This window comes from Felis catus, chromosome C1 (genome assembly GCF_018350175.1).
Source record: "Felis catus isolate Fca126 chromosome C1, F.catus_Fca126_mat1.0, whole genome shotgun sequence".
NCBI lineage: Eukaryota > Metazoa > Chordata > Mammalia > Carnivora > Felidae > Felis > Felis catus.
In genome coordinates this window covers 111,648,962-111,673,596 of record NC_058375.1, presented here as the reverse complement: position 1 = coordinate 111,673,596, position 24,635 = coordinate 111,648,962, and the positions used below count along the sequence as shown (strand labels likewise).

Here is a 24,635-nt window from a genome sequence, read left to right as displayed (position 1 = left end):
GAAACAGAAATGCAGAATGTGGGGGGGAGGGGAGCAATGGGTGGCTGGGGCCTGGGGAAGGGGGGAGGTGAGAGGAAGCTGGGAGGCACCCAGGTGGGCCCCACTCCCAGGGCACCTGCTCCTCCCTATGGCACGGCTCTTCTTACGGCTGCCGTGAGGATAAAGACTGGTCATACAGGCCTGGCTCCAGCTGAGGCTAACACCGCCACTTTGTTGGGAGACCTTGACCACCAGGCAAATGTGGTGCCATCGGGGCCATGTGTCAGGGTCCTATAAATAACTGCCGCACCTTCCACTCTGACTTGCCAGCCCTGGGCCCTGCCCTCTCCCAGCTGGGCCTCCCCATTCCCAGCAGGCTCTAGGTGGCCTAGGGGGACAGAGTGCATACTCCCACCCCCTGCCGGAGCCTCCTTCCTTGTGCTCATCAGCAGCCCCAGCTCTGCCAGCACACAGCCTCCCTCAAGCACACTGCTCTGCTCTGTGAGGACGCCTGAGCAGTGGGCCTCAGGGGCAAGCAGGCCAGGTTCCACCCCCACCCCAGCTGTCCCTTCTCCCCCACCATCCCCTCCCCCAAGGGGCCCAGCCCGCCAACCTCTAATCCTCTGTCATCTGACCCGGGCTCCACCCTACCTTTGGCTCTGTCCAGCCACCCTACTGAGGCCCAAAAATGGACGCAATGGGAAGGTGACCTCATGACACCCCCGGGCCGAGCTCCAGGCACACGCTCTGCGCCCCAGCACTCTGGGGGCAGCCGGCGGCTGGGAGGTGAGCAGTGTCACTGCCAAGCTCAGACCCTGCTGGCCCCTCCGATATACGCTTACGCCGTCCTCATGACCAGAGGCCACAGGACCTTACAACAGTAAGCTCCACGGCAGTCAAAGCCAGCACAGCCCGATCCCCACGGCACCCTCAGCGGGGCCCGGGGCCAGGCACACAGCACATGCCCAAGGCAGAATTTGCTGAACGAGGAGCACACAGCACAAGTCAGCCCACCCACAAGCCTGCATCAGGACTCCCAGGCCAAGCCCTCAAATGCCCTTGTTTGTTCATACATAGTCACTGTACCTCCGCCAGGGCCAGGTGAACATTTGGGTGTACACGCAGGTCTGCTCTCCCCTCAGGGACAGCACCCAGACCAGCGACACAGGGATGGGGGAGGGTGAGATGGGTAATGCCAAGCCAAGACCCATGCAGAGACCCACTAGGCTGGGGGCACAGGAGAGCTGGCTCCGTAGGCACCAGAGGGCAAGCAAGGAAACTTGAGCACACTGTCACCCTTGGAGTCCTGCTGGATGTTTGGGCTGGGAGTGGATGTGGGGAAATCGGGAAAGAAGAAAAGGAGAGATGGGGCCCTTGAACCTATGCGGATACTATCTAGGCCCTCCACTCCAGCTACTGCTTGTCCCTGACCAGGAGATGCCCTCCTAGGGCAACCCGACCGATGGAACTGTCCCCATCATTCACTGATCTGGCAGAGGCCAGGTGGGGGAAGGGAGGGGGGGGTGCCTGTGAGACCACTGACACTGTGAATTAGACATGGTCCTGAAGACCACCAGCAGATGACACACTCTGAACCACAGGAGGGCAAAGGGGAGATGCATCAGGCTTCTGGGAAGGGGGTACCGCGGCAGGGCCCACAACCGAGGAGAACTGAAGGAAGGCTACTCTCTGGCTTCCGATGGGGGGAGGGTCTCCTCACCAGTGCCTGAGGGCCAGAACACAGGCAGCACTCAACAACTCCGGTCAATTAGAGCCCAGGCTTGGGCAGTGCCAGCCCTTGGCCAAGGCCAGCACCCATGGCTGACCAGCTGTCAGCCAACTGCCCATGCCACAGAACAGGAGCTGAAGAGAGAGGGGTGGCAGCTCAGTGGGGTCAGTAATGACATACTGCCACTTACAAGGAGGGGACACAGGTCATGCCTGCTGTCCCTTAAGTTACTGAAAGAGTTGCTGCAGAGACAAGGCAAACCAGGACAATGGGGACACCAAAAGAGCCAAGGGGAGCTAGGGAGGAATAGGACGTCAGTGGAGTGGGGGCGGGGACCTGGTCTCAGCTAACCTTCTGCTTCCCATTCATCTTTCCCAGCCCCTCAGCAGCAGGAAGTAGGCTTAGCCCAGAGCTGCCGGCTCCAGGCACCTAGATGGATTACCCAGTCCAGGGCGAGGGAGGGGGGAGGGGGAGGAAGCAAGGGCAGAAGCATCTGCCCCTCCACCCCCACCGATGCTCATAGAAGCCTTCCCAGCCTCCCCCCTCCCCCCCCGCCCCCCCCCCTGCCCCCCACACACACCAGCTATCTGCGGTGCTCTAATCCCTCCCCCCGCCCGGGGCCCGGAGGGGGGGTGGTACAGCTGCTGGGGCCAGGCCAGATCTGGAGACTGGCTGAGGGCCCTAACCTCCACACACACCCACCTATCTCCTTAGCCTGGGACCTTAAGGATGAGCGACGGGACTTAGGGAGGCGCCCGGGAAGCTCTAGCCGCCGTCCCCCACCCCCCCGCCCCAATCACGTGACCGCATCCTTAGGGAGCCCCGCAGGTCTTAGCTGCAAAAGTCATTGTTTATAAACAGCCACAGCCAGGCAGGGGAAGGCCGACCGGTCCCCAGATTCCTCCTCTCGGCTGAGCGTCGGGCGGGAGAGAGGGCTGACTCCGCTGGGGGGCCCTGGGGGACCACCCCGGCTGGAGCACGGATTCTACAATCCTAGATTTCAGAGTCCGAGGCGGCAGGGGAAGTGGCGTCAGCAGCTGGCGTGATCCAATTCAATGAACCAGAGGTGGCTTGGGAGGGAAAAGTGAGCGCGCGCGGACCCCCGCCCCCGGGTCCCGCACGTCCGGCACCGTCAGGGAGCCGCTGGAAGCCCCAGCTGCGTGCCCCCTCGCCTGCTGCCAGCTGCCCTGGGCGCCGAGGGGTCGGGTTTCCTGAGGCGCCCCTCCACGCCCCCCGGCTTAGCCCCCAGCTCCTTCGAGCCAGCTCCCCACCCAGGTGGTGGGCTCCCAAAACCGGAGTCACCACCCCCTCCCCAGCCGCCGGAAACGCCAAGCCGGGGCTGGAGCGGGAGCACCTCCCCGAGGGGCGCGCAGGGCCGTGCTCCCTGAGGGCCGGGCGGGAGCGGCCAGGCCGCGGGCACCTCTCGGCAAAGGAAACTCGATCCCTCCTGCGGCCGGCGGGGACAGAAGGTGGAGAGGCGGGCGGGGAGGAGGGAACTGAGGGCGTAGGAAGCGCCCAGAGGCCTGGAGAGCGAGTGCTCCAGCACCCGCGGGCCTCGGGGCAGCCTCGGGATTCCCGGAGCACGGCGGCCCGGGGGACGGGTAACAGACTCCCTCCTTCCCCCTGGAGCCGGCCCCGCCCGCGTGGCTCGCGTGGGGCTGAGGGGCTAGGGGCGCCACCCAGCCTCCCAGCCTCCCGGCCCTCGGTCTCCAACGTTGGGTTTACTGGACCTCGCGCCCCGAGAAGAGCGTGGGCCGCCTCTTCTCTGCAGACAGGCGGAGGAGATACAAAGCGGGTTGGGGGGGAGGGGGAGGGAAACGAGGGCGGGGGGGGGGGGTTTGAGGGGACAGCTGCGCCCTCTCCTGCCCCTGCCGGGGGTGGGGAGACAAGACGCGGACCGGAGGGGGCGCCCAGAACGCTGGGGGCTGCAGCCCGTGGACCCCCGAAGGCTCCCAGCAGCGGTCGTCCGGAGGTGACAGGGCCCGATCCCGGGTGAGGACCAGCCCCTGGGGGTGAGGGGTTAGGGGGAGGGAGGGGACAGGTGGCCCGGACCGCGCGGAGGCCGGGGATCTGGCTCCCTCACCTTCTCCTGCGCGCGCGTGAGCTTCTTCTGCACATTGCTGGCGATCTTCCCTGCGGTCACCCCCTTGCTGCCCATCTCGGCCATCGTGGCTCAGGCCTCGCCAGGCGGCGGGCGCCGATCTCCCAGCCCCCAGCCCCCGGCCGCGCGTCCGGCCCCGGCTCCGGCTCCACGCCGCTCTCTCGACAGCCGAGCCGACTGACGGAGGCGGAGCGTTCGCCCGGCGAGCGAGCGAGCGAGCGACGCGGGGACCCGGGGAGGGACGGACCGAGGGAGGGGCGGGGAGGAGGGGCCGGGCCTCGGGCGGCGGTCAGCGCCCCCCGCCCGCCCCCTGCGGACCAGACTCTGCCTTTTAAAGGGCCTCCGCGGGCGCCGGAACCCTCCGCGGACCCGGAGCGAGGGGAGGTGCGCGAGGGCGCCCGGTCCTGCGGCAAGCGGGTCTCCCGGGGCGCTCCGAAGACACCGCCCCGGGGCGGAGACGAAGACGCGGTCCTCCCGGGACAAGAGACCAGCCTGAGAAAGGGTGCGTTCCAAAACCAGAGGTTAAGGGCGGCGATCGGGGCGCGTCCCCGGGATCGGGGAGCCCCGGCCTGGAGCGCGCGGCGGGAACCCGCTCTCCAGCCCTGGGTTTGGCTGTGGCCTCACGCGGGACGCTCGGCCTCGTCCTGGCCTGTAGACTCACCAGTTTTCACCTGGGTTCCGGGGGGGGGGGGGGGGCCTCTAGGACATCTTCACATCTCTGTCCTTGGCACCTAGTCCCATGCCTACAAAGCGCTCTGTCTTCCCATTTGCCGATAATTATTACGGTAATAACAACTGACGATTAACTGAGCACTTACTGTGTGCCTGGCACTCTGCTGTCTCCTGAACAGGCGGTATAGCTTCCAGCCTCCACAACAGCCCTATGAGGTAGGTGCTGTTATCATTCCCATTTGACAAATGGGCGCAGAGAGGCCTGGAACCAAATCTCTGATTCTGCCTTCCAGGCTCTCTACCACTATATACTGGGCTGCCTTCTCTTCTGCGAGGCGGGGAGGGGGATGATTAATGATCGTTATTCAAAGAGAAGATAAGGTTATTGCTAACTAGCTTTGCCAACAAACCAATGACACTTGTTCGAGATTTATAAATATGTGTTGAATCTACAGATCCCACTCACACCGCTTCCCCAAATTATGTCAGAGGCTATAAAGGATGCCACAGCCCTATGCTGCCCTGGAGGCCAGGGCACCGCCCTGCAAGGTTTCTCAGGCACCGAAGGCTGAGCTGAGTGGAGAGAGGAGTCCTGGACGCCCTGTTGAGGTGGGTGGACAGGTGCCAGGGCAGGGGTCCCTGGGAGGCTCCCAGAAGCAGGAAAGGCTTTGGAGACCATACACCAAGCCCCACCCCCATATAAATGGAGAAACTGAGGCCCAGGAATAAAAGGTTTTCACTTCCCTCTGCGTGGAAGGCCTCCTGTACTCTGGCCACTCCTCCTCCTTCTTCTTCCCATTACTGCTCAGTGCCCATAAGGGATGATCTTAACCAGTCCTCCCTCCTGGCTTATTACCACTTGTATTTTGCAGAAAGACAGACTGGGGGTTGCAGCAGCTGAAGATCACAAGAGAGAAGCAGATATCCAAACCCTGGTCTTCCTGCACTAAAGCCCTCAGCTGATACACCGAACTGCGTCCCAGAAAAAGCACCAAGCACTGCACAAATGGAAAGCATTTTGTCAAAATTATGATTATAAACTCATGCCCGATTCGTGAGTCACAAAAACAAAACGTAAACAGCACAGCCTGAGTTGTTAAAGCGACTTTTTTCTAAAAGCTCAACGTGCTTTCACTTCATGGTCTCTCTTCTCCTAATTTTATGATTGTCGTTTTTCTAACTGTTCTCTAAGAGCGCTGTCTCCCAACACTCCTCGGAGGAAAGGAGGAAATAAGCAGAAGTCAAACCGTATTACAATCAGTTCCCAGGGAACAGTGGGAGATTGTGCTTCGCTGGGCTTTGGTGTTGCAAAATATCACTTGACAAAAAAATTGGAAGCAACTTAGATGGTTATCAGCAGGATGGAGTCAGCTAGGGGATCATTCTAAACAACCATCCAAAGATGTAGCAACATGAAAATAATGCTTACAGTATGGTTGTGAGCAAAAAGGAGAAGACAAAAAACACTGTGCATGCACTTTGTCCTTGCAACCACTAAAAATAAATATAAGTGCTCGTGATCCAAGACTCAAAAGGACCATGCACAAAGGAAACAGGCTTTGTTTAAGGTCGAGAGATTATGGCTCATTTTTTCCTCTTAATTTCCTAAATATTCTATAATATACTATATGGCCTTAATAACTAAACACACGCATAGCTCTATCTTTAAACGTGGTAATTCTTTTTTTTTTTTTTGATGTCTATTTATTTTTGAGAGACAGAGACAGAGTGTGAGTGGGAGAGGGGCAGAGACAAAGGAAGACACAGAATTGGAAGCAGGCTCCAGGCTCTGAGCTGTCAGCCCAGAGCCCCACGTGGGGCTAGAACTCACCAACTGTGAGATTGGGACCTGAGCCGAAGTTGGAAGCTTAGCGGACAGTGCCACGGAGGCACTGAGACACCCCTAAACATGGCAACTCTTAATGTGATATCTACGTTGGAAAAACTTTTTCAAACACAAAAGCATTGGAAGATCTATTGAAATAAACAATGCTAGTTTGAGAGTACATAGAAATTTAAATGTTTTAAACTTCAAAAACTACTATTAACACATAAGGTTAAAAGTTTGGAAGGACATACTCCAAAAATGTTAGTCACAAGTCCAAGGGGTAGGAATGTAGGAGATTTTTACTTTCTTCTTTATGATTTGCTATAATGTCTGATTTTCTTTACCATGATAGCCCATTGTTTTCACGATCACACACAAAACACTAAGATCCAGTATAACTGGGCAAATGGCACAGATGGACAATTCACAAAATCGGAGTTTCAAATGATCAATTAACAGGTTTCTTAAAAAAAAGCGTTTATTAAATCAACGAATTATATCATTCCTGCCTCTACTTTCATCAAATCGGCGAATCATTTTTTAAACTACATTACCTACAGCCAGAGAGACAGGCACTCACACTTACTGCTTCTGAGATTATGACAGATATTGGAATTTCCAGAAAGCAGTCTTGTAATATGTATTAAGAACCATCAAAATGTCTATATTCTTTAGGGCGTCTGGGTGGCTCAGTCGGTTCAGCGTCAGACTTTTTTTTTTTAACTTTTTTTAATGTTTATTTATTTTTGAGACAGAGAGAAACAGAACATGAACAGGGGAGGGGGAGAGAGAGAGGGAGACACAGAGTCCAAAGCAGACTCCAGGCTCTGAGCTGTCAGCACAGAGCCCGATGTGGGGCTCGAACTCACGGAGTGTGAGATCATGACCTGAGCTTAAGTCAGACGCTTAACTGACTGAGCCACCCAGGCACCCCAAGCATCAGACTCTTGATCTCTGCTCAGGTCACGATCTCATGGTTAAGTGCCTGAGATCAAGACTCACAGTTTGTGAGGTCGAGGCCCACAAGTCGGGCTCTGCGCTGGCTCCAGGCGCCCCAGAGACTGCTTGGGATTCTCTCTGCCTGTATGTCTGCCCCTCCCCCACTTGCTCTCACTGTCGCTCTCAAAATAAATAAATAAACTTTAAAAAATGCCTGCATCCTTCAATTTCGAATTTCAAGTCTAGGAAATAACTTGAAATTTTAGCAAAGCTTTAATCATGCAGAAGTTCATCACCTTAATTGTAATAATGCAAAATTACTATTTTGGCATGTTCACTGTTTATTGTTTGCTCCCTCTCTCACTCTCCAAACATTGTCAGCACCTACTAAATGCCAGTGGTGGGCTGGGCTCTGCAGAAACAGTGGTGGGTGCAATGGAGCCCCTCTTCCAGGAGTGCGCCACACCAGGGACAGGAGGGGTTCTGGGAACGGCCTGGGAGGCTCTTTGAGGGAGGGATGTTACAGACCTGAAGTGGGCATTGGCCGAGAACGAGGAGGGTACCTGATGCCTAGCGGAGCCCTCAAACATCCAGGCAGGAACAAATCAACAGACAAGCAAATATGCAACATATTATGGGCTGCCTTTTCCTCTGCCCCTTCAGGGCCCAGGTCTCCCGCCCCCTGTGTCTCCCCAGCTCTGTGCAGAAGACCCTGGGGGCCCAGCTGTCCAGCTCACTCCCAGACCTCTGCACAAAGGCCTATTACCAGCTGCAATGAACTAAACTCTGGTGTAGCCATGCATGCAATGTCTGCGGAAACAGTGATTCCCAAGTTTTTTTGTGATGGGGAAATGCTGCTAACGTGTTGCTAACAGAGTAACGCAGGATATTACATTGTATAACAGCAACGGCTAACTGCTGGGTGTTGATATCTCTGGGTGGAGCGATTTCGGGGTGAGGATTTTTTTTCTCCCTTTTTTATTTTCCCAATTTTGTGCACGTACTATTTTTGTCACCAGAAAGAAAAGCTATGGAAAATACAAATTGAAACGAGGAAGCTGCCCCTGGGGCGCTGGTTGGGAAACCACAATATGGCAGAGTAGAAAGACTAAACACAAATGCAGACCGTGTGTCCTGTGCCTGCACCTCTGAACCGTAAGTTCTGGGGAAGTGATTTTGCGAATTAGGAAGGACGCAGGCAAGCAAAGTGCCTTCTCTCCCTTCCCTTGGAGAGAAAATAACACCGCCCTCATGTTTTCCTTCTGTTCTTCAAGAATTGAATAGGGGGCCCTGCTCTAGCACCATGACAACTATCATCATCCATCATCATTATCATCCTATCTTATGAAGCAAGATTTTTTGCTTATATTCTTATGACTGTCAGAAGAATCCTGTGTTCTACAGCAGTAGGACATTTTTGCCCTTGTTATATAACAATCAGGACTCAGAGAAGACAGGATGCATTTACCCAAAGGCCTGGGGCACAGTGTAGGTCCTATGCTGAGATCAGTCAGCACCTGGCCATCCCCATTGACTGGAATGGACCAGCTTCCTACCTCTCTCCTGGGACAGCAGGCTTCATCTCCTAGAGAGACAGGGAGAATCCAGAAGAATCTACAGACAGAACCAGAAGAGGATTTGTCTGTCCAGAAACATTATTTCAGGCAGCACATGTGTGATGCACATCCAAGAAAGGCTCCTTGACAGATTATCCTCACTCCCTCTCACATGTAAAACGCCACCAGGACATTGTGGGAGGGGCAGATAGTTCTGGAGTCAGAGGTCAGGTTCTCCATTGACCACTTTTCCATCCTTGGCTATAGTATTTAAACTATTCAAGCCGCCTGTGTAATACAGGGATAAATTATACTCTTTAAGTAATTGTGAAAATGATGAACATTATCCATAAAGCCCCTGGGACATCAGAAGTGACAACATAGACAGTGGCTGTATACAGTGGATGGCAGATGCAGTCAGTGTGGTCTGCTCAGATAATTGACCTACTTCTTTAGGGATTCCATCCTTGTTTGGTGTGAACTGATGCAACCTTGCCCCTTGCGCCATGATGTGTACATAGCCCAGGTGAGTTACCTATTCACCCCAAACCATAGCAATTGGCTCAAGGATGTGCACATGACCCAAGCAGAGCCACTCAGACTTCCCTGGATAAGAAGGGATATATGCCCATAGGAAAAGAAAGTTCCTCTTTCCGGGAGAGTTGTTAAGATGGGGGAGTGTGAGTCTAGAGTCTCCAGGGGCCAGCTTGCCCATCAGATGGACTATCCTGCCTACAAGGTGAAATCAACAGGAGTTGAGAGTTGGAGAGATGGGGACAGAGGAACAGAGACAGAGGGACAGAAGTAACAAAATTGTTTGAGAACTTGGTTCCAGTCAGGCTTGAGCCCTCCAGCTGTCTAGCTATGCCAACCAATACATCTTTTTCTTATTAAAGTCAATTTGAGGTCATTTATAATCAAGAGTCATGGCTAGTGTATGTTATCATAATAATGCCCTTCTGAGAGGCAACTCTAATGACTCCCTGATGTGTATTCAAGTAAGAGTTTCTCTGAAGTGCCTCTAACTGGTCTGTCTGAATTAATATAGACCAAAGGGGGTTGGAGAGGCAGATTACATTGACAGTAGACATAAACCAGGGCTGTCCTGGGCAAATCGGGACATATGAGTACTAGTGACGGGATAGGAATCAAGAATAAAGGTGGAAAAGGAGATTAAACACATATAGTTCACAATCCGTGCTCAAGCTGGTGCTGAACACTGACATCTATCCACTGTCCAGGCCTATGAGCCATAATTGAAAAGATCCTTGCAGAAATGGGAGAGTGATATTCCAGAGGACCTTCTGAGAGAAGACCTGTCCCAGGCTTTGCCTCCTGGCCCCCAAACCTACCACCCTAGATGTTGAGCTCCATTCTTTTTTTTTTATTTTTTTTTTTATTTTTTTTTCAACGTTTATTTATTTTTGGGACAGAGAGAGACAGAGCATGAACGGGGGAGGGGCAGAGGGAGAGGGAGACACAGACTCGGAAACAGGCTCCAGGCTCTGAGCCATCAGCCCAGAGCCCGACGCGGGGCTCGAACTCACGGACCGCAAGATCGTGACCTGGCTGAAGTCGGACGCTTAACCGACTGCGCCACCCAGGCGCCCCTGTTGAGCTCCATTCTTGATCGTATTTAATCAAGCCCTGCAGGAAGGAGTCCGGAGAGTAGGCCTGTCACTGGGCCACCAACTGGCTGCAGGATATTGCCAAGGCTTCTGGAAACAAGAAAGAACGAGCAAGAACCAGCTACTCCCTTTTGCCACCAACAAATGAAGTCTCCAAAAGCAAAACAAAACTTTTAAGATAATCAACTTGCTTGGGGCACCTGGGTAGCTCAGTCAGTTAAGCTTCCAACTCTTGATTTCAGCTCAGGTCATGATCTCTAGGTTCATGGGTTCAAGCCCTGGGTAGGGCTCTACACTGACAGTGGGGAGCCTGCCTGGGATCTATGCCCCTCCCGCACATGTGTGCATGCACCCTCTCTCTCTCTCTTTCTCAAAAATAAATAAACACATATTTAAACAACAAAAAGATAATCGCCTGTGTTTCGCCTCCATATCTTTAAACCTTTTTTTTGTCCTGTGTGCTGTCTATGGTGTGGCCCAAATGCAGTAGAGCAAGAAAATGACACCATCGTAGGCTCAGAGCCAGAAGGCCAGGCTCTGCCACCATTAGTCATGTGACCTTGAGCCAGTCACTGCCTGCAGCTTCTAAGTGGGGCAATAATACGCGCCAAGCAAGGCTGTTGTTGAGAATTAGAGGTAACAGGCCCCCTGGCCCAGGGCTCAGTGTCCTCGATAAATGGCAGTTACTATTATGACATGTCGGCTCACAGGCTAGGGACAGTGCCTCTCAGTTCATCTGGTCTGTGGCCCTCCCCGTGGTGAGAAGCAGCAGGCTGACCTTTGCCAGCTTTACAGCCGGGCAAATAGAGGCGCCAAAAAGCAAACAGCCCTTTGCCCAGCCTTCCTTCAATAAATCACTGCTGACTTCCTTTAGGAATAAGATTCCAGCCTTTGGAAATGCTCACTGGAAATTTACTAGCATTGCCTTTGTATTATCTGTGGAAAAAATGGTTTCCCCCACAAAGTGCAGGGACGAAATGGCATATGTATGTTTCCAGGCGTATCTATGATATAGCAAACTAACAAGCTAGGGGACTCTTAGGAGGACTGGACGGTCCCTTGAAACCAGGCTTCCCATACACATCACCAGGTGACCTTTGAGACAAGCCTTTTCACGGCATGTACAAAAGCCTTGCAAGTGTTGGCATCCTGAAATGCTTGTGAAACTATCCTCAGAACACGGTTTTCAGTACAGTGATGTTCCTCAAGATAGGGGAAACAGTGAAAAGTGGGAAGCCGCCTGAATGTCCAAGCATGGCTTGGTTAAATAAGTACCTATCTAAATTTTGGCACCTCAATATTTTGAATATTAAACTCCCATTAAAAATTGATAAATGGGACTTCCTCACAATTAAAAAAATCCGCTTTTCCAAAGATACTATTATGAAAGTGAAGAAGTCACCCACTCGGATAAAAACTCCTCGTGACACATACGAGCAAAGGACTCGTACTGCAAATATGTAAACAACTGCTGTAGCTCAGTGACAAGAGGGTGAACAGCCCATCTTAACAAATAACAAGAAAGAGCCAGGCAAATGATTTGAAAAGACTCTTCACCAAAGATGGCAAAACACACATGAGAAAATGCTACACTTCATTGGTTTTTAGGGAAATGCAAATTAGAAAACCACATACACGCACACACTCACATACACACACTCACACACAAATGGCTAAAATGGAAATGACTGACAATGCCAAATGTTGGTGAAGAAGCAGAACAACTAGAACACCATCGGCCACTTCGCCCCATATGCCAGATTCCTCCTTTCTTGACGACGAATTTTCCCCTATCATCCTTTGCTCCTGCCCACTCTACTCAAGTTCATCATGTGTACCTGAAACCTAACTGTGCCCTGCTGAGTGTTTTGCCCCTTGAGCATCCCTGTGGCTGTGAGCAGACACCTGGGTGGGGCAGAGCTGCCCGACTGGTGTCACCCTTGTCCAGACAGGCCGTCATGTGTGCCGGGGCCTTGAATGTACTCTTCCCGAAGACACACATGCACATGCCACCAGACCAGCTCTTCTCCCCTGTGTCTTCACCTGACCACCTGGCTGCCCCTCATCACTCTTCAGACCCAGCTCACAGGTCATCTCCTCCAGAGAGGCATCCTTGACTCATCTGACTCAGGCAGGGATCAGTGACACTCCTCTGTGCCTCCCTGCACCTGCCTTTCTACATACCCGGCACCTCCCAAACATCATTTTGTTATTGTGGGGGGAAGCCACATTAGGACCCAATTCTTGACTCTGACAGTGAGTAGGGATGCACCCACTGTGTCCCTCCTGGCCTGGTGGTGGAGGAGGTTATGCTTGTTTGTGGGGAAGAATCATTTTTTTCTCAGACTGTAAGTCAAGAAATGACAACCTCCTGCACAGAACTGGTGTTGCCTTTGAGTGGAGGCTATGCTCTGTTTGAGAACCACAACCCTCAACAGGTGCCCTGGCGGGGGGGGGGGGGGGAAGGACCGGGTCTAGGTAACTCTGACCTCTGCTACTCTCAGTGAAGCACAGGTAAGACACTCAGCACATAGCTGCTAGAATGTTGCCACTGCTCCTGGCTCTGGACATGGTCCACCCAAGACATGGTCAGCAAAGGCATTTGGCACCAATGGGTGGAGACCTACCTGCAGCTGGTGTCTTGTAAGTGGGCAAGCGGCATTCAATCAAAGTCACCGCCTTTCTGCCTTCACATATGTCCCACCCATGTCACTTCCTCTCTCTCTTTTACTGACATTTGCTGCATTAAGTATGCTGCATTTGCCTATGGTTTTATAAGTCACTGGTCATGCTTAATTCACTTATTTCCTGCTGACCTGCATTGCTTCTAAAGCCAGCTTCTACCAGCCCAGCCTAGTTCCTGGCCCCAGGAGCTGGTAGCAGAACCAAGGGCATGGCCGAGCCCTGATTGGTGGCCCTGCGGGTGACGGGTGCCGCAGGGCAGACAGTGATGCACATTCACAGAGTGCAGGTGGCCAACATCACTCCTGCCATGAAATCATGTTTCTTGCATTTTATATTTTACGGAGTGGAACACAGAACATAATAATAGTTTTTTGTTCATTCTAAGTAAACATCTGACAATGTCCAATTCAATGGCTCCTGCTCCCAAAACACAATGCTTTCTTAAATCAAAAATGACTGAGGGGAGTCTGGGTGGCTCAGTTGTTAACCATCTCACTTGATTTCGACTAATCATGATCTCCCATTTTGTGAGATCGAGCCCCACATGGGGCTCCGTGCTCAGCATGGATTCTCTCTCTCTCTCTCTCTCTCTCTCTCTCTCTCCCTCTCTCTCCCCTCTCTCTCTCCCTGTCCCCTGCTCATGCTCACTCATGCTCTCTCACTCTCTGTCTCAATAAATAAACTTTTAAAAAACTGGCTAAGTGTATGGGCATTCATAGGCAGTAGGGACAGAGCTCAATCCACAGTCCTGACTGTACATGAACTAATTGACTCCCTTTACGCTTCTCTCTCAAAGCCTTATTTCGCCAGAAGGTCATTCCTACCCCTTTCCCATTTCTCCAGACTTAGAAAGCTCCGGTCCTCACACCTACCTTCTGACCACTTCTACACCATAGTGTGCCTTTCCCTTTTTTCTCCAGCCTGGGGTCCGCCATATCAGCCACACAGCTGCATCCCAGGTCTGGGCCAGGTCTTGGGAGGAACATCCCACATCCCTCACAACTGCAGGTTTAGGATACCTAACATCGTGGGGACCTCTCAGACAGGGGGACAAATGTAAGAAATCTCTTTTGCTTCTCCCTGCATGTTGAGGCCGTGGGTAACCTTCTGAGGCTTCCTTAGTCCACCGCCCAGATAAGACAGCAGAGTTTCTCCTACCTTGTGCATGGCTGCTCAGGGAACTCTGGGAAAAATATACTCTGCTCTCAGATTCTTCCAGACCGGGCTAGGGTTTCTGTCTCCACCCCCACCCCCTGACCTTGTCCCCAAGGATTGGTCTGGAGAGCAAAGCCAGGGCCTCTATGAGAACCTAGCACATCCAAGCTGTGTTCACTTCCTCTCTGACTCTCCACAATCCCACCCTAAGGGTAGCTTTCTGATCTGAAAGAAGGAAGACTTGATCTAGGCTAACTTGCAAGGCACTGCCCCTAGTCTGCTGGCTTATGAATAGGTCTCTGCTTTCCAAAGTCAGAAGCCAAGAATTTGACCCATTCCCTGAAGCAATGAAAGCAGAGAGCTCATCTGTCTGAACAAGGGAAGTTTGTGGGCAACAGAAATGCCGAGGGACAAAGCAGTCCCTCGCAAAGCAGTGGTTAGCATTCCCAATACTATCCTGTGTATGTCATATATAGTTCATGTACATATAGAGTTTATGCAAACTATGTATATAGTATATATAGTTTATGTAAACCCCACCATCCACATGAAGCAAGGAGGTGTTTTTTACAGTCTAATTAGACCCACATCACATCTGCCTGTAAATACAGAAACAAGACTGGCCCCCTGAGGAGGCAATGAAATCTCTAGATCAGTGATCAGTGAGTGCTGAGCTGGCTGGCCCGGACACTGCGGACACACACAGAGGAGAATAAAGCAGGTCCCTGCCCACAAGGAGTCCTCAGTCTGGAAGCATACGGACAATACTCTATAAACCACCCTTGGTAGATAATAACCCGTAACATACTAAATTGTTGCCTGTTGCCTGTTGCCCAAAATTCCACGAGTGGGGAAAAAAACCTGAACAAGGTAGATATTTTGAAGTGATTCACTTTTACAGACACCCAAACATATACACCATTGGAGGAAACCTTTGGCCTCGTGTGGGACCCATGCCTACAGTCTTCACCAACCGCAGCTGCAGCTCCCTGGCAAGCGGGAGGCCCCTGCAATGAACACCTTGACATAGTCATTCTAAAATTCTGACACTGGTGCAAGCCATCTACAGAAACGAAGACATTCCCAAGCCATGACCAGGCTCCTGGCTCAGCATCTCAGAGAATGCTATGAGGTAGCCTGGAGCTGGACCCACCCTACCCCTGGGTCCAGGCGGGGACAGTTTGGCCACCAGAAGGAAGCTGTGTTCCAGGGATTCTTGGAGGGGGCCTGGCCTGGGCTCTGAAACCCTTATAGCCTCATTATGTCCACACAGCCCTGGTCAACTGCCCCCACCCCCAGACTGCTTCCTCTGTGCCCGTAGCCTCCCACCTCTCATCTGCCTTGCCCTCCCACTTGCCCTCTCCACGGCCCAGGGAGACTTTTCTAAAATGTTATTATAGGGGCCCCTGGGGGACTCAGTCAGTTAAGTATCCGTTGATCTTGACTCAGGTCTTGATCTTGAGGTTCATGAGTTCGAGCCCTGTGACAGGCTCTGGGCTGACACTGCAGAGCCTGCTTAGGATTCTGTCTCTCTCTCTGCCCCACCCCCTGCATAAAAAATAAATAAGTAAACATTTAAAATAAAATAAAACTGGGACACCTGGGGGCTCAGCTGCTTAAGCATCGGCTCTTGATTTCAGCTCAAGTCATGATCTCATGGTTTGTGAGTTGGAGCCCTGCATCGGGCTCTGTGCTGACAGTGTGAAGCCTGCTTGGGATTATGTCTCCCTCTCTCTCTCTGCCCCTCCCCTGCTTGCTCTCTATCTCTCTCTCAAAATAAATTTAAAAATAAACGTATAAAAAATAAAATAAAATATTATTCTGATTATGCCACTCTCCTCCCCTTCACTGCCTCCTGAGATTCTAGAGTAAATTCCAAATGCAATAAAACCTTGGTTAGCAAGCATAATTTGCTCCAGAAACATGCTTGTAATCCGAAGCACTTGTATATCAAAGCAAATTTCCCTTAATAATGGAAACTCAGATGATTCGTTACACAACTTAAAAATATTCATATAAAAATGATAACAATACTGGAATATAATACAAAATAATAAAGAAAATACAAAATATAAGAAAAATAAGCAAATTAACCTGCACTTACCTTTGTGGCTGGTGTGAGGGAGACAAGAGAGGAGGGTGATTGTGTAGGACGACTTTCACTATCATTAACATAATCACTGCTACCTATTGGCTCAGTGGAATCTTTTTATTTTCGTGCAACTTTAACAAGGAACCTGTCCAATGACACCTGCTTTTGCCTCCTTTTGAGGATTGTGGAAATGTGACATTGCATTGTCGTTAAACAGATTCACACTCGCACTGCTACAGCCTTATTCAGTAGTGCTTCTCTACAAAATTCTGCTCTCCTTCCCACATTTTACACATCTCCCTTATCTCATATGAAGTGAGAGATTCCACCGCCTTTTTCTCCTCCTCCTCTGCAGACGAGATGAGGACATAGACTTCTCACAGAATCTCGGAATTCTAACCACTCCCATACCTTGTTTGTACTTCTCGATGATTTCCTTCCTAACTTCCACTGTAATCATCTCCTTCTTACCACCTTTCTTTTCAGCCTTTTTCTGCATGGGGGCCATTGTATACCCTCGCACGGATGTTGACTATAATACAGTATTAATAAACTCTTGTCATATATGTATTTAATGTAACTGGCAATACGGCAACAGAGGAAAGGGTCTATATCTGCAGGCTGCCAGACCTGGAATGAAGCAAAGCGTTCCTAAGCTTAGTCTTGGATGGAAGAGCAAAGGACTGTCTGTAGGTGCTTTGAAGTGACAAAAAATACAGTAGTGCCAGTTGTGGGCACCTTCCAATGTTCTGAAAAATCACTGATTTCTGCCAAACACCACAGCCTGAGACCAAGCATCCAAGTATGGGAGATGATCACCCACAATCCTGCAGTGAGAGAGAGAGAGAGAGAGGAGAGAGACAAAAGAACCATGGGCTCAGTTGGGATCACGGGACATTTGACATCATGTACTACTCGTATTGCAAGACATCACTCATTTATCAAGTTAAAATTTACTAGAAATGTTTGCCCATCTTGCAGAATACTTGCAGAACAGGTTACTTGCAATCCAAGGTTTTACTGTACTTTATATTAATGTGCAGGTTCCTGGTGGCTCTGGGCACTCCCACCTGCCTCCGTACCTTCCTCTCCCCGAATTCCTAGGCTCAAGCCCAGCCCAGGCCCTCCTGCCAGCTTCCCTCCAAGCTTGGCAGAAGCTGTTCTACATCTCACCAGCCTCTTCCACTTTGCCTCACTGTTTCCAGCTCACCTCTAGACCCAATTCAAGAATTCCCCCCCCCCATCCAGAAAGCTTCCCCAGGTCTGCCAGGCAGCCCCAGTGCCTTTGCTTTGAGATCTCACAGCATTAGGGAAATATTTGGTCTTTCACCATTAAGTATGATGTTGGTTTTAGGGTTTTTTTTTAAGATGTTCTTTATCAAATTGAGAAAGCGCTCTCTATTCCTAGTTATCTGAGTTTATCATAATGGGTATTGAATTTTGTCAAATGATTTTTCTTCATCATATAATTTTTATTCTTTTGATTCTGATAGATTACATTGATTTTTTTTGTTTATTTATTTATTTTTGAGAGAGAGAGAGAAAGAAAGAGTAGGGGAGGGGCAGAGAGAGAAGGAGAGAGAGAATCCGAAGGAGACTCTGTGCTGATAGCGCAGGGCTCAACCAGGGGCTCAACGTGGGACTCAATCTCATGAGCCATCATATCATGACCTGAGCCAAATCAAGAGTCAAATGTTTAACCTACTAAGCCACTCAGGTGCCCCTACATTGATTGATTTCTGAATATAGAGCCAGCGTTGCATCCCTGGAATAAATCCCACTTGGTCATGGTGTTTAATTCTTTTTATATATTGCTAAATTCTATTTGCCAATATTTTGTTAAGAATTTTTGCATCTAGGGGCACCTGGGTGGCTCAGGCAGTTAAGCGTTCAACTTCAGCTCAGGTCACGATCCCACAGTTTGTGGGTTCGGGCCCTGCATCAGGCTCTGTGCTGACAGCTCGGAGCCTGGAGTGTGCTTCAGATTCTGTGACTCCCTCTCCTCTATTACTCTCTGTCTCTCTGTCTCTCTGTCTCTCTGTCTCTCTCTCTCTCAGGCGCGTGCACACTCTGCCCCTCCCCCACTCGCTCATGCTCTCTCTCTCTCTTAAAATAAATAAACATTTTTTAAAAACCACAGTGTTGGACAGTAAATTTCATATTAAAAAAAAAACAACTTGAATTCAAATAAATAAATTTTTAAGAGTTAAAAAAAAAAAACCCCACCGTGAGATATCACCTCACACCTGTCAGAATGGCTAGTATCAAAAAGACAAGAAATAACAAGTGTTGGTGAGGATGTGCAGAAACGGAACCCTCATGTAGTGTTGATGGGAATGTAACTTGGTGCAACCTCTATGGAAAACAGGATGGAGATTCCTCAAAAAATTACAACTAGTAATTCCACTGCTTGGGTACTTACCCAAAGAAAAGGAAAACACTAATTTGAAAAGATGTATGCACTCCTATGTTTACAGCAGTGTTTATAAAAGCCAAGATATGAAAGGAACCTAAATGTCCATTGATGATGATGAATGGATAAAGATGTCGCATACATGCACAAAGGGATATTACTCAGGCATAAAAAATAATGGACTCTTGTCATTCAAAACAACATGGACAGACCTTGAGGGTATTATGCTAAGTGAAATAAATCAGCTAGGGAAAGACAGATACCATATGATTCCACTTACAGGTGGAATCTAAAAAATACATCAAACACACACACACACACACACACACACACACACATCCACACACAGAAGCAGCCCCGTAAATACAGAGAACAAACTGGTGATTGCCAGAGGGAGGGAGTAGGGGGAAGGGCAAAATAGATACAGGGGACTAAGAGGTACAAACTTCCAGTTGTAAAATAAATAAGTCACAGGGGAAAAAATACAGCATAGAGAATATTGTAATAACTTTTACAGTGCCAGATGGTGATTACACTTATCATGGTGAGTACTGCATAATGTATACAGTTGTCAATCACTAAATGTTGTACACCTGAAACTAATACAACTTATCTCAATTATACTTCAATCTTAAATGTGTTTCATTAGCATTAATCTCACATTTTAAAAATATTTTTAATATTTATTTATTTTTGAGAGAGAGACAGAGTGTGAGCAGGGGAGGGGCAGGGAGAGAGGGAGACACAGAATCTGAAGCAGGCTCCAGGCTCCCAGCTGTCAGCACAGAGCCCGACTCGGGGCTCTAACACAAATGCTGTGAGATCATGACCTAAGCCGAAGTCTGACACTTAACCAGCTAAGCTACCCAGGCAACCCTGCATTAATCTTACATTTATCAATAAATACTAGAATTTCTTTTGGAAAAAAATAACACAACAAACAGTCATATAACCATCACCTCAATGCAACAGTTGTGAAACTTGGCCATATATTATACATGTGGTAAAACATTACATATACAAGATATACATATAATATATTATATATAAAATTTATATGCAATATATGTAACATACACATAATTTGTATATTATATATAATGTATATACAATTTATATATTATGTATTTTTAAATATGTATATATAATATATAGGACCCATTTGAAATTTAGCTGCAGGTACCATGACACTTCTTTACTCATGGAGACATCAGTGCGCATCTCATAAATTACACTGTCATTATCACACCTAAGAAATTTAACAATAATGTATCTATACCATCTAATATCCATTCCATATGAAATTAAATTTTACCAGTTTTACCAGTTTAATTTTACCCTTATAGGGTTTTCTTTTCTTTTCTTTCCTTTTTTGAAACAGGTTAAGGTTCACATGTTTCATTTGTTGCTGGGACATTTTAGTCCACCTTGAACAGCCCTCCACCTTTTGGTTGGGGAGGCAGGGGTATGATATCCATTTGAAGAATCCAGGTCAGTTGTCCTATAGAATGTCCCATATTCTGAATTGTGTTTCCTCGAAGTTTGGTTTGACTTGTTCCCCTGGACTTACTACCATCTGGAAGCTGAGTCTAACCACCAGTCAGCTGGCTTACTTGACCTCTAAGGCCCTGTACCTCACAGTGCATCACAACAGAGAGATGACCTGAGATGAAATCATGATCTGAGCTGAAGTCAGACGCTTAACTGACTGAGCCACCAGGGCACCGCTTGTTTAAGACTTTTTTCAATTTTTTGAATTGAAGTATAGATGTACTGAATGAAGAAAAAAACAAAAAAACAAAAAAGAAGTAAAGCATTATGCCTTCCAGACATACGTTAAGTCATTCATTTTCAGTAAAACATGAACATCCCTCATGTTAAATTAATATTATTTGGAAGTTTAGTGGTCTTGTCATGTTGGTTATATACGGTTTCTAAATTTGCTTTGGTTTAACAGTAACGTAAGAGCCATCAGCATAAGAAGTTTATGCTTAATTTTCTATTTGTATATGTATGAGAAATGTCATAGTTTCAAGTAAAGATCTCACAAGGAAGCCAGCATACGCCCTTCTTTCTTGAGCAGCAAAAAAATATGTACAAAGTTAGTAAACAAGAAAAAAACAACAAAAATACACAAATTGAGTTTTTGTATTTTTCTGTGGTGAGTGACTTCTTTATAATAAGCCTAGATCATTCTCACAAACTAAAAAATAATGATTAAAAAAACAAAACTACTTTTAAAATGGAATTTAAACCCACAGACGCAGACACTAGCTTTTAGAAAAAGTGGGGGGCGGTGCGGGCAGGGTGCCTAGTGGTTCAGTCCATTAAGCGTCTGACTCTTGGTTTCAGCTCAGGTCATGGTCTTGCAGTTTGTGAGTTGGAGTCCCACTGGGGATTCCATGCTGGTAGTGTGGAGCCTGCTTGGGATGCTCTCTCTCCCTCTCTCTCTGCCCCTTCCCTGCTCACGCACTCTAAGTAAATAAAAAAACTTCAGAAAAAGTGGAAAACACAGACAAGCTCAAGGAAGAGTAGACACCCTGACTGCTGTTGGAGCTGGTGGCAATAAATAGGCACCTGCTAGGAAGAGGAAGCAGGAGAAAGGAGTCCAAGATTTGACTCATTCTTTTATGACGAGGGCCCATGCTGCCCTCTGTTCCTCACCAGCCTGGGTCTGGGTGGCTGGAACTGTCTCGGAGGCCTGGAGCTGCACACGGGGTTGACACTGTCACATGCAGTTCGTGTGACAGCTTTCTCACTCTTGCCTCAGTTGACAGGGTGTGGGGGATGCTTTAATCTAGCATTTTTGCTACTATCGCCTACAAATGTATCTATAGCCATGTGCACATAATCATATATGTTGCTTTTAACTCTTTGCCTTCTGTCTTACCCTTTCCTCTTTTCTGGCCTTCACATAGTGGTTCCATGAAGCTAGCATGACAGCGGTTTTGTCCAGTTAGGCTCATTCAGGAGCCTAGAAGCCAAAGTACAGAGGCAGGGATGGACTAGCTGATGGACACACATCTAGTGATACAAACCTCTGCCCCTCTCCCAGTCCCGAATCCTACACTTGACTTTCTCTCTCGTGTACTCTAAGCACAATCCTGATAAGCTCACAAAAGCTGTATCCCACAATTCCCTCAGAAAGGGGTGGGTACAGGCACCTCAATCTGGGGCAGACTGCAGTTGGCTAAACGGATGGGATTTCTCCCTTGTCCCTTGCCACTTCCCTTAAAGAGCTTGGGGAAGTTAAATACTTTGCCAGCCTCCCCTGAAACTGGGTGGACATTTGACATAGCTCTGGGAAATGAAACTTGAGTGAACATTTTCTAGGATTGGAGGAGGTTTCTGCTTTTCTTGATTAAAAGGAAATTGCAGTCCTCCCTCCTTCATGCTGCCTTGAACACAAATAAACTGTCTGGAGCCTTAGCAGCTATTTTGTGATCACAAGGCAACAAACAAAAAATTCGCACATAAACTTGCACTGATGCCATGAGTTTCTGAACCAATGCGAGCAACATGACTTGGAGAATCTTGTTGTATGACTAGGCCTCTGTAAAGAAGAGTTTCTGTTTCTTGTAGCAAAAACATTCTTGTGTGTGTGTGTGTGTGTGTGTGTGTGTGTGTGTGTGTTTGAATATTTTATGCAGAAATCCCAAGTTACAGTGATACTTATGTGAATCAAAATTGGTAAATACATTTAAATATTATTATTTCAATCAATAACTTTTTATGTTTTATTTTTATTTACTTTTTAAATTTTATTGAAGTGTATTGACATACAATCTTATATTAGTTTCAGGTGTGCAAAATAATGATTCAACATTTATATACATTGTGAAGTGATTACCATGATAAATCTAGCCACCATCTGTCACCATACAAAGTCTTTACATGTTATTAATTATATTCCCTATGCTATACTTTGAATCCCCAAGTCTTATTTCTATTATAACCAAGGGGCATCTGGGTGGCTCAGTTAAGCGTCTGACTTCAGCTCAGGTCATGATCTCACAGTTCATGAGTTCGAGCCCCACATCAGGTTCTGTGCTGACAGCTCGGAGCCTGGAGCCTGCTTCGGATTCTCTGTCTCCCTCTTGCTCTGCCCCTCCCCCACTCACGCTCTGTCTCTGTCTCTCAAAAATAAATAAATGTTAAAAAAAAAACAACTTTATTTCTATTATAACTGAAAGTTTGTATCTTTTAATCCCCTTCTCCTATTTTGCCCATTCCCCAACCCACCAAGTATTCTTAACTGATACATACATACACCATTTAGAAACAAGTTGACTCAATAGACATGTATTGAGCACTTACCATGAACCTGAATCTAAGGATCCATACATAAATAATACATTGTCCCTGACCTCAAGGAATTCCTGGCACTTGGATTATATTTGTGTTCTTCACACAATTCTGTAAGATGAATATTATTGCCCATTTGCAGATGGGGTAAATGGAAGCTCAGAGAAGTGAAGGAATTTGCTTAATGTCACACAGTACTTAGAATTGACACTTGACTTATGTAGCGCAATCAATCCGTGAGCAGGCCAGCAACAAAAGACAGGAACCTACTCAACCAGAAACTTCCTCAGACCCCACCCTCCCATGGTGTCTTTCTTTAAATTGGGAACATGGGGAAGATCATGTTGGGCTGGTCAGTGAGGGGTGCCAAAGAGAGAGAGAGAGAGAGGGAAGAGAAGAGGAAGGAGGAAGGAAGGTGGGGAGAGGAGGGAGGTGGGGAGAGGGAAAGAAAGGAGAGGGCAGGGGAGAGAGGGAGGGGGAGAGGGGAGCATACTAACAGGAGCAAGATCAGTGCCAAGGACCCAGGCATGCCCAGCTTCCACCCCTGCCCACTGGCCCCAGCGAGAGGGAGTTGGAACTCGACCTACAGCTGTCTCAGGAGAGGCAGAAGCTGAAGCAACACCACAGGAAGCAAGAAGAGCCCCTGGGGTGCCCAGCCCCACCCCCAGGAGAGCTGCTGGGGACCTACAGTGAGCCCCTCCTCAGTCCATAAGAATGGTGACCAGCCACTGCTCCCTGGAACCAAAACCTCTCTGTCTGGGATTTAAATAGCAGAAACTAACTGAGTTCAACTCAAGCAACCAGGGAGATGATTGACGTGGACATGGATGGAAATCAAGGACCTTCTGCCTCTGTGCTCATTATGCATCGGGGGACAGCCCTTGCCTCCTCACCGCAGCCCCTCTTCCCCACAACACTCTCTGAGCAGGTGCCTGGAGGAGGAAAGGCTTCCCGGCACCCCGGGCTCTGACCTCCATGAAGATTACTTCTTTCTATTCCCTGCACTTACTCCGTGACCTATGCTGACTTTTCTGGGAACCAGGATTTCAAATAAGCTTAAAAAGCAAGCAAACAAACAACAACAACAACAACAAAAACCTCTTCTGCTTTTCAAAAATGCCTTTTTCCCCTTTTCATTTTCAGCAGAAGTAACCAAAGAAACCTGGGGGCAGATGCCAAGGGAAGGTGGAAGGAGAGAAGGGGAAGTCTAGGTACTGACTGGGAGGCACCCCCCCCATCCTTGTCCTCATCCTTGGGGCTTGCTGGGGGCCAGCCCCACTGAAGTCAGCACCTCCAGGCCTGCGAGGGTCCTCACTGCCCACGCCTGCCACCGTGCCAGGCCCAGAGCAGACAATGCCTTTGATAACAACAGCTCCCATGTGAGCACGTGTTCTAAGTAGGCACTGTGTGCAGAGCGTTTCATGCGTTATCCACTTTAGCCCTCACATCAACCCTGTGAGGTGGGTAGATGTTACCCCATCTTACAGAAGAGGAAACTGAGGTCCACAGTGGTTGAATTACTTGCCCCACATCTCTCAGCTGCTCTAGATCTA

General features: G+C 48.9%; 1 protein-coding gene and 1 long non-coding RNA gene across 23 annotated transcripts in view; one reads left to right on the top strand and one right to left on the bottom strand.

The window, feature by feature from the left end:
- Positions 1–4,101, bottom strand: part of BIN1 (bridging integrator 1) — a 55,256-nt gene extending 51,155 nt beyond the window's left edge. For 2 of the 21 annotated variants that reach the window (XM_023259217.2, XM_045033582.1), the window contains exon 1: positions 3,792–4,101. In XM_023259217.2, coding sequence (XP_023114985.1) covers positions 3,792–3,875 — 84 coding nt within the window. In that variant the 5' untranslated portion in view covers positions 3,876–4,101. The remainder of the gene's footprint in view (positions 1–3,791) is intronic. The other 19 variants (XM_045033584.1, XM_023259229.2, XM_023259234.2 and 16 more) reach the window with 17 other exon arrangements.
- On the top strand, positions 3,551–6,811 carry LOC102899681. 2 transcript variants are annotated; one of them, XR_002744746.2, is made up of 5 exons: positions 3,551–3,700; positions 4,147–4,311; positions 4,661–4,697; positions 4,937–5,090; positions 5,354–6,811. It is a non-coding gene; the product is annotated as an uncharacterized LOC102899681 (long non-coding RNA). The 2 variants fall into 2 exon arrangements; XR_002744745.2 differs by lacking the exon at positions 4,661–4,697.
- Positions 6,812–24,635: the final 17,824 nt, after the last annotated feature.